Below are 9336 nucleotides of genomic sequence, written 5' to 3' on the forward strand. Positions count from 1 at the left end.
ACCTTACTATCTGCCACACGCAAGGGCTGTTACACTTCCCTCTATCACTTCCCTCTATTAACCTGGGATTCTACAACCATCCACTGGGAGTTGTGATAGTTCCTTCACAGGACATCTACATGCCGACGGACTGATGTTAACACCTCCTCATCTGGATTCAGCAGTGATATCGTTGTACACATTTTTATACCAGTATCATACTTGGCTACATGTTTTTATGACTGCTTTTGGTACCGTTTTGGTATTACTCGCACCATTTTTACAGTTTATGTAGCTACATCGATTTTATCTCCAGTGCAATATTTATTTGGTTACCTACTTGAAGACTATAAAAGTTTTAATGCTATTCCCATCGAGCGCTGCCTTTGTGTGTTTTTTGTATCCTGCTATCCATTTTTCCAGTGGTTGGTAGCTGCACTAGAAATCAGCCTGCGAGAAGATCAGCTAAAAGTAATTGGACCTGTATGTGCGTTATAATTAATCGAAATTAGTCGATTAATCGATTTAAAAAAAAAAACGATTAATCGAACGCAAAAATTTTGATCAGTAACCGCCCTAGTATGAATACATTTCAAGGCACCGTATATGAGGCCTAAAGCTGTACAGTTTGAAGCTGTTTTGCACAGGCCCCATGATCTGTAGTTTCTCCCCTGCCTGTTTCTGCGCACTAACTGACACACAATACCAACATGTTATTTAGCTCAGCGAAGATCTTTCAGATGTTGAATGCAGCAGTCAGTGCTGAAATTACCGAGTGCTTTTAAATAAAAAATGTTCCCCTGGATATAAATATATATAATCAGGTTTCCAGTCTGTAAGGCGCAGCGACATGAGGCTGGAGGAGGAGTTGGGGGTAATTTAAGGGGGTTTCCATCTTTCTCTTAAATTCATCAGCAGCCGTACAAAGCCACCAGAAAAGTCATGCCATCTTTTAATTCTCCCATAAACACTTGCACAGGAATCTCTTCCGCATACATGCTTGTTTGGGAAGGTTCATTCAACTCCTTGCTACAAATCCAGCCGCTCTGTAAGTGGACCTTGGAAGCCTTTAAAAGGGATTTCTTGCTGCAACAGGGAGGTGATTAAGACGCGGAGACATGTCTTCAGATCAGACGGGTAGGTGTAAGCAATTGTGCGTCTGTCTTCCCCAAAATGGATAAATGATGAAAATATGTGCCAGTAAGTGGAGAATGGCAATTGTGCTAAAACGTTTCATATTTTATGGTCGCTTTAGGGGCTACTCAATGACAGAGTACAAAGAGAGAGGCTATGCTGTCAGTTACATCAGCCAATTTAAACTCAGCTTTTAGCAAGTAATGGAGAACTCTATAGTCACATAGGGCCAGATTCAGGTACAATTGCGGCGGCGCAATGTAACCCGTTTACATTACACCGCCGCAAGTTTTCAGTGTAAGTGCCTGATCCACAAAGCACTTACCTGCAAACTTGCGGCAGTGTATCGTAAACACGTCCGGCGCAAGCCCGCCCAATTCAAATGGGGCGTGTACCATTTAAATTAGGCGCGCTCCCGCGCCGGATGTTCTGCGCATGCTCCGTTCGCAATTTTCCCGACGTGCTTTGCGCGAAATTACGGTGGCGCAACGTGTTTGTGAATCGCGACGTATGTAACGTACTTACGCTGGAGAAAAAAAAAATTCAAAATCGACGCGGGAACGACGGCCATACATTAACATGGTGGAGTAATTTTACACCATGTTAATAGCACACTTAACTTTGCGACGGGAAAAAAAGACTTGCGCCGACGTAACGAACGCGAAAACCTTTGTGGATCGCTGTAACTGCTAATTTGCATACCCGACGCTGGTTTACGACGCAAACTCCCCCCAGCGGCGGCCGAGGTACTGCATCCTAAGATCCGACGGTGTAAGTCAATTACACCTGTCGGATCTAAGGGCTATCTATGCGGAACTGATTCTATGAATCAGCAGCATAGATACGACAAGAGATACGACGGTGTATCAGGAGATACGCCGTCGTATCTATTCTGTGAATCTGGCCCATAGTTATGGGGAATAAATAAATACATCCATCAAATCCAACAAAATTATCTTCAACTAATTCAGAGAAGGAAAAAGTGTGGTGGCTCTACTTTGCTGTATTAGGGAAAATTATTTCCTGAACCCCCTAATAGCAGTCCTCCTTCACTTACCTCATCCTTTGATTTTGCTTTTAAATGTTCTTATTTTTTCTCACTTCCTGTTCTTCTGTCTGTAACTCCACACAGTAATGCAAGGCTTTCTCCCTGGTGTGGAGTGTCGTGCTCGCCCCCTCCCTTGGACTACAGGAGAGTCAGGATGCCCACTAACACACAGCTCCTGTCTCTATCTGCAACTGAGGGAGCGTCCTGACTCTCTGTAGTCCAAGGGAGGGGCCGAGTACGACACTCCACACCAGGGAGAAAGACTTGCATTACTGTGTGTAGTTACAGACAGAAGAACAGGAAGTGAGGATTTCTCAGAAGAAATAAGGACATTTAAAAGCAAAATGGAAGGATGAGGTAAGTGAAGGAGGACTGCACTAAGGTAAAGGAAGCTATTTAGGAAAAACATTTTTACCTTTACAACCCCTTTAATAGCATTAAATGTATTAAAATGCATCTCTGACATTCCTCTCCTTTTTAAAGTGGAGTTCCACCCAAATTTACAACTGTATCTTATCGCATTCAGTAAATTGCATATATATTGCAATGTCACTCCAATAACTTTTTTTCTGTTTAAATACCTTAATATTTATGTCTTAAGTGTTGCTTCCGATCTATCGCTCCCACGGGTGTTGACGTGTATCCTGCATTCCCCGGCGCCGCACTGTCTCATGGGTGCTAAGTGTAATACTTCCCAAGAGTCCGTGTGGAACGCCACCCAGCGAAATCGTGCATGATATGGAAACGGGAAGATGACGCGTGACGCCGGTCATGTGACGAGGGCGTAGCTATTGTATTCATTGCCATCACAACGGGGTGGGAACTCTCGACGATGCTGCCTGTTGTATTGGCGCGCCGTCAACACTGAGAATGCGCGGGATCGAGCGGCGAATGCATCCAGGAAATGAGTGCCTGTGGGTTTCACATGCCCACAAGCAAAATAGAAACTGCCCTATGCCAATTATATAAGTTATTCTTTCTAAATAAAACGGACAGCGGATGATTTTGAAAACCAAAACAGTATTCATCTGCAATGGGGAAAATAATTGAATGGAAGAAAAAACAAATGGCCGTGGGACCTCCGCTTTAAGCTAGAAAACTACTTAGAACTCCCAAACATTATATATTTTTTTAAGCAGAAGCCCCAGAGATGGGTTTTGCATGTTTTTATGATATTTTGTTTTAAAACAATTTTTGGGGGAAAAAATACACTTTGATGAATTGTAATGCACAAAAACACAATATTCAGCCCAACAAAACCAACGAAAATTCCCAGCTCACCCACCAGCCAGCCTGATACCAGCCAAATTCTCCTGTCTAACAATTTAGTTAACACAGCTGCGGAGCCACTCCATGGTGGTACCCCAGCATTATCTGCAGTCCTAACTTTGTAAATTTGAGGGAGCCTCCATAGTAGAAGAACATGAAGTTTAATAGACAGTGGCGTCACTAGTGTTGGTGTCACCCGGTGCGGTAAAACATGGTGTCACCCCCCCTCTGTCTAGGCTGCCCAGCACCAAGCAGGCAGCGCACGGGGCACACCCCAAACCAGACCCTGTAAATTATAGTATAGGGCAGTATAGTGGCAGGTTAGGGTAGTATAGAGTTGTATAGTGGCAGGTTGGTGTAGTGGGGTGGTATAGGACAGGTTAAGGTGGTATAGGACAGGTTAAGGTGGTATAGGGCATGTTGGGGTGATATAGGGTAGTTTGGGGTGGTATAGGGCAAGTTAGGGTTGCATAGGGCAGGTTGGGGTGGTATAGGGCAAGTTAGAGTGGTACAGGGCAGGTTGGGGTGGTATAGTGCAAGTTAGGGTGGCATAGGGCAAGTTGGGATGGCATGGGAAAGGTTGGGGTGGTACAGGGCAAGTTAGGGTGGCATTGGGCAGGTTGGGGGGGTATAGGGCAAGTTATGGTGGCATAGGGCAGATTGGGGTGGTGCAGGGCAAGTTAGGGTGGCACAGGGCAAGTTGGGGTGGCATGGGAAAGTTTGGGGTGGTACAGGGCAGGCTGGGGTGGTACAGGGCAGGCTGTGGTGGCACAGTGCAGGCTGGGTGGTACAGGGCAGGCTGGGGTGGTACAGGGCTGTTTGGGGGGGTACAGGGCAGGCTGGGGTGGTATAGGGCTGTTTGGGGTGGTACAGGGCAGGCTTGGGTGGTACAGGGCAGGCTGGGTGGTACAGGGCAGGCTGGGGTGGCACAGAGCAGGCTGGGGTGGTACAGGGCAGGCTGGGATTGCACAGGGCAGGCTGGGCATGTCAGCTAAAAAATAAATAAATAAAATAAAAAACGGGATGGTGTCACCCCTCTAGCGGGTGTCACCCGGTGCGGACCGCACCCCCCTAGCAACGCCTTTGTTAATAAATAGAGGGCAGGTAAGCCAGGAGGGAGCTCACCCCTCCTTAAAGGTACAGGGGCACACTGGACACCCAGGTGGGCAGTGCATCCCCTCATGAATATTACATCAGTGCAAACAACTGGCCACTGCCTGCACTGGACACCTTTGCTGCCATTGTGCTATGTGCTGGGTGTCCAGTGTGCCACTGTGCTTGTAAGGAGGGGTGGGATCCCTCCAGGCTCACCTGCCCTCTATCTATCCATTAGAATGCATGTCGTTCTACTATGGAGGCTCTTATAAATGTACAGAGTTAGGACTGCAGATAATACTGGGGTGCAGTGGAGTGGCTTTGCAGCTTACACATGCATTTGCAAATGTGTGCTAACTAAACCCCTGTATTTAACACAAATTGTTAGACAGGATAATTTGGTTGGTAGCAGGCTGGCTGGTGAGCTGGGAATTTTCTTTGGTTTTGTTTGACATGCGTCACCCTTCCAAGGGCTCCTTGCTGCGAAGGCCAGTTATAGTTGGGGGCAGTGGGCAGTTGTTTGTACTGATACAATATAATGCCCAATTGTTTGGTAAAATATGAAAAATCATGCATTGCAGAGTAAATAGATACCTAACATGTCACTCTTTAAAATTGCGTACGCCCTTGTAACAGCGCCAAACTACGGTACGTGGAAATCTCTGATGCTTTCAAAGCCTGTACAGGTTACCAATTTAGAGCTACACAGGAGGTCTGGCACTAAAATCATTGCTCTCACTCTGACGTTTGCAATGATACCTCACATGTGTGGTGCAAAAACCGTTTATTTATGCACGTGCGTTTGCATTTGCGTGTGACCACAGGGTGACAGAGCGCTTTAAATGTTGTTCTTTAATATTGATCAACTTTATTGCTATCACAAGTGATGAACAACATGTCTTGTGATAGCATGGGTCATGACAGGTCCTCTTTATGGAGAGATCTGGGGTCTATATCTCCTCTGGCCTCCAAAGCATCTGATCCAATATCAGCTCTCTTGTGTGAGCAGAGTCTTTTTAGGTTCGGACTCCCCAGGTCTTGGTGTGCATTCGTGTGTGGGTAGTGTAGGGACAGGTTAATGTCTGTTAGGGACAGTATTAACAGCAGGGAAAGGTTTCAGACAAGAAGGAAAAGCTTAGGGTTTGCAATCTCTTGGACATCTTCCCGTTTGGGTACGAGATTGCCAGGCAGCATTCTGCCCCTCCAGGCAGATGCTGTCAGTTCGACTGATACCTGCTCCGTTACATGCTGTTGGAATTCATAAGTGCTCCCTGTTGGGTCCTCTCACCCTGGGTTTATTGTGCTTTTTAGATTTGCAAAAGTGTTCGCAAACTGAACCCAGGCAGATTTGCTTATCCTGAATTCCAATGCATGCATAAAGCTGCAGTGGGGTTAGAGAGGTGGTTCTGCTTGGACCACTATACACAATGGGCTAGATTCAGGCACAGTTACGCCGGGGTATCAGTAGATACGCCTTCGTAACTCTGAATCTACGCCGCTGTAAATTTAAGCGTATTCTGGAAACCAGATACGCTTAAATTAGGCTAAGATATGAGCGGCGTAAGTCTTCTACGCCGTCGTATCTTAGGTTGCATATTTACGCTGGCCGCTAGGTGGCGCTTCCGTTGAGATCGGTGTAGAATATGCAAATGACTAGATACACCGATTCACGAACGTACGTGCGCTCGCCGCAATTAGTTACGCCGTTTATACTAGAGATACGCCGACGTAAAGATAAAGCTGCTCCCTAGGTGGCGCAGCCCATGCAAGGTATGGGCCTCGGAACAGGCCTATCTTTTTACGTCATTTGCGTAAGTCGTACGGGAATCGGGCTTGACGTAATTTACGTTCACTTCGAAACGGCGTACTTTGGAGCAATGCACACTGGTATATGTCCACGGACGGCGCATGCGATGTTCATAAAAAACGTCAATCACGCCGGGTCACTAGACATTTACATAAAACACGCCCCCCTCATCCTCATTTGAATTAGGCACGCCGGGCCCATTTACGATACGCCGCCGTAACTTAGGAGGCAAGTGCTTTGTGAATACAGCACTTGCCTCTCTAAATTGCGGCGGCGTAGCGTAAATAACATACGCTACGTCCGCATAAACTTACGTCCCCCTACCTGAATCTAGCCCATAGTATGCAGTAGTCAGGAAAATTCAGAAGAGCAGGATACAGACAACTACAGATGTTTAGAGAGCAAGGGAGCCAGCTGCAAAGTTGAACCCCAGGATGATTATAACACTGGCTCACTAGGTAGGATGTGTCTTCTTTGTTAGCTAAGATGTAAAGTTTTAATGTTTGACTTATTACGTATTTTTTTAATACTATTTTTATTCTAGTGAAGGACACCCGTAATCATTTGCCAACATGCAAAAAGAGACGGGACTCTACTCTGGCAGAAAAAGTGAAAATCCTGGAACTTCTACAGCAGCCCAAAGCCTCTCAATCATCAGTGGCTAGAAATATGGGTCTATCACAGTCTACCATTAGTAGAGTAATGAAGAAGAGAGACGAGATATTGGAGCGTTGGAACCAGAATGAGAATCCAAGCAGAAAACGAAACCGACCTTTTAAGCATGCCAAAGTAGACGAAGCTCTGCTAGAATGGCTTTTGTTTGCCAAGGCCAATAAGCTACCCATTTCTGGACCTATTCTTATGAGGCAGGCAGAGGTCATTGCCAAGCAGATTGGTTGCCCACAGTTCAAGCCTTCCAATGGATGGTTGTGGCGATGGAAAGAGAGATATCGACTGTTCTACAGAGGAGATCTTCTACTAGGCGACAAAAGACATGGTGGTGGGATTATTGAAAGTAGATATGTTAAAATCCTACCAAAACCTACATCAATTATCAAAATGGAGTCAAACAGTGTAGTGGATAAAAGATATTCCAGTTGCCATTTAACATCAGTAAGACATGTTCAAAGAGAACGAGATGTTCACATGCAGTTGGAACACTATGGCCAATGTGCCCAAGGCAATTCTTTAAGCAAGCCTGTGCTTCTTGCTCGAATTTCCAAAGATTACCATTTGGAAGATATTTTTTGTGCTGTAGGGTCTTCTTTTCAATTCAGACTCATGTCAAGACCAGGGAAGACCTTAAAGCCAAAGGAGTCCCTCTGCATCTGGTTCTGTTGCAACACAGATGGAACAGAAAAGCTTAAATTGTTAGTTACTCACAATCTTTCACCAAGATCCTTGGGAACGCACTATCTTTCTCCTGTATCCCTGAAGGCCAGTGAAAATGGTTATTTGACTGATAAACTGCTTATTGAGTGGCTTCTAAACTGGGATGCCAAACTTGCTAAACAGGAAAGAAAAATTTTACTGGCATTTACTACCCACAATGCTGGACCAAAAGTGAAACTCCAAAACATCTCACTTTGCATTTTCCCGAAGGAAAATCCTTTATCAGGCCATCATTTTGGAGAAGAGTTGGTAAATGAGTTCAATATGTTCTACAGACAGTTTCTTCTTGAGAGACTGAAAGAAGACACAAACATTGGTGTGAGACCTGAGATATCCCTACTTCAAAAAATGAGTGAGATTACCCTTGTAGAGGCTAGTTATACCATGAACAAGGCATGGTTAAGGGTAACACCCCATACTATAAAATCCAGTTTTCAGAAGCAAGAAGTTATCCAAACTCTTTGTTCAAACAAAAATGATCCACCAGAGGCAAGACCTCATAAGGTTATATCTTTCCCAATTTCACAAGAGAGCAACAGTAATGTTGTCAATTCTGCCGTATTAACTACAGGTCAGGTATCTTACAGGACAATCACTATTAAAGAGGAGAATGATGATGAGCATGAAAACCTTGAATATGAATCCACATGTACTGGTCTACTGTCTCCAAACCAAAAAGCACAAGTTGCCTTTTCAACCAGTGGTGGTAAGCCCAAACTAACAAGTTTAAAGCCACATCCAAAGGTTATTGATAGAAAAGGAGACTCCACATTTCCCATCAAAACCGAAGACAAAAGGCAGTGCGTCAATGTTCAGGAGATCAGACAAGCTTGTGACGTGATTCAGTGTTTTTTGTCAAGCGAAAAACAAGACATGAGCATTTTTTGTGCACTGCAAAACCAAATTGAGACATGTTTGGCAAACTCAAATAGTAAGAAAAACATTTAATAACATGATAAGGAACTCCTTGTTTAAGCAGAGAAGGAGTGTTGGACCATTAATAAAACACCAGTGGGAAATGTAAGAAGGTCTATAGAAAACAGGAAGCACTGGCAATAGAACCTACAACTACACTGTATGAGATGAAACTCTAACTTTGTAAAAGTTGTTTGTGTTTGCACATGTACTAAGATCTAGAGTGAAATTAAAAGTGCATGGGGTATATAAAAAAAGAGGGCAATATTAATCTATTAGCACACTAGCACACCTTTCATTATCAATCAAAGGTGACCTTGTAATGCCAGATTTTATCTAGTTGGTCATCTGCTATGGAGCTTCTCAGTGATAAAAACAGAATCAGCAAAAGTGATCCATCCAGGTGTCACCTAGCTATTGCTCGGGGCTGGGTTTATACTTTGGCCACTGCATATTCTTGACTGTGATGGGTAGTGTCATATGATTAAGCAAGGACTTTTGCTAGGTGCATCCTTCACTGTAGCATGGGCACCCCTGGGAACTGCCAAGGGGCCCCCAGGTGCATGGTGACACCGTGATAATCTTGCATTACATCATACTTGCCAACTGTTCCGGATTTGCTGGGTCAGACACGTTTTTTACAAAGCTGTCCCGGGATTGCCGTGTCCCAGGCAGCGTCCTGGAATCTGTGCTGCAG

The 9336-nt window shown here is 44.8% G+C and overlaps 1 protein-coding gene across 1 annotated transcript; it reads left to right on the forward strand.

Annotated features, from left to right (window-relative positions):
• The first annotated feature begins 881 nt into the window (after positions 1-881).
• LOC120918638 (tigger transposable element-derived protein 4-like) lies at positions 882-8719 on the forward strand. The gene is made up of 2 exons (XM_040330329.1): positions 882-1116; positions 6877-8719. Exons 1-2 carry the CDS (start codon positions 1098-1100, stop codon positions 8670-8672), a joined length of 1815 nt encoding a protein of 604 aa, XP_040186263.1. The 5' UTR covers positions 882-1097; the 3' UTR covers positions 8673-8719.
• The last annotated feature ends 617 nt before the right edge of the window (positions 8720-9336 follow it).

The sequence above is a fragment of the Rana temporaria genome, chromosome 12 (assembly GCF_905171775.1).
Source record: "Rana temporaria chromosome 12, aRanTem1.1, whole genome shotgun sequence".
Classification (NCBI taxonomy): Eukaryota; Metazoa; Chordata; class Amphibia; order Anura; family Ranidae; genus Rana; species Rana temporaria.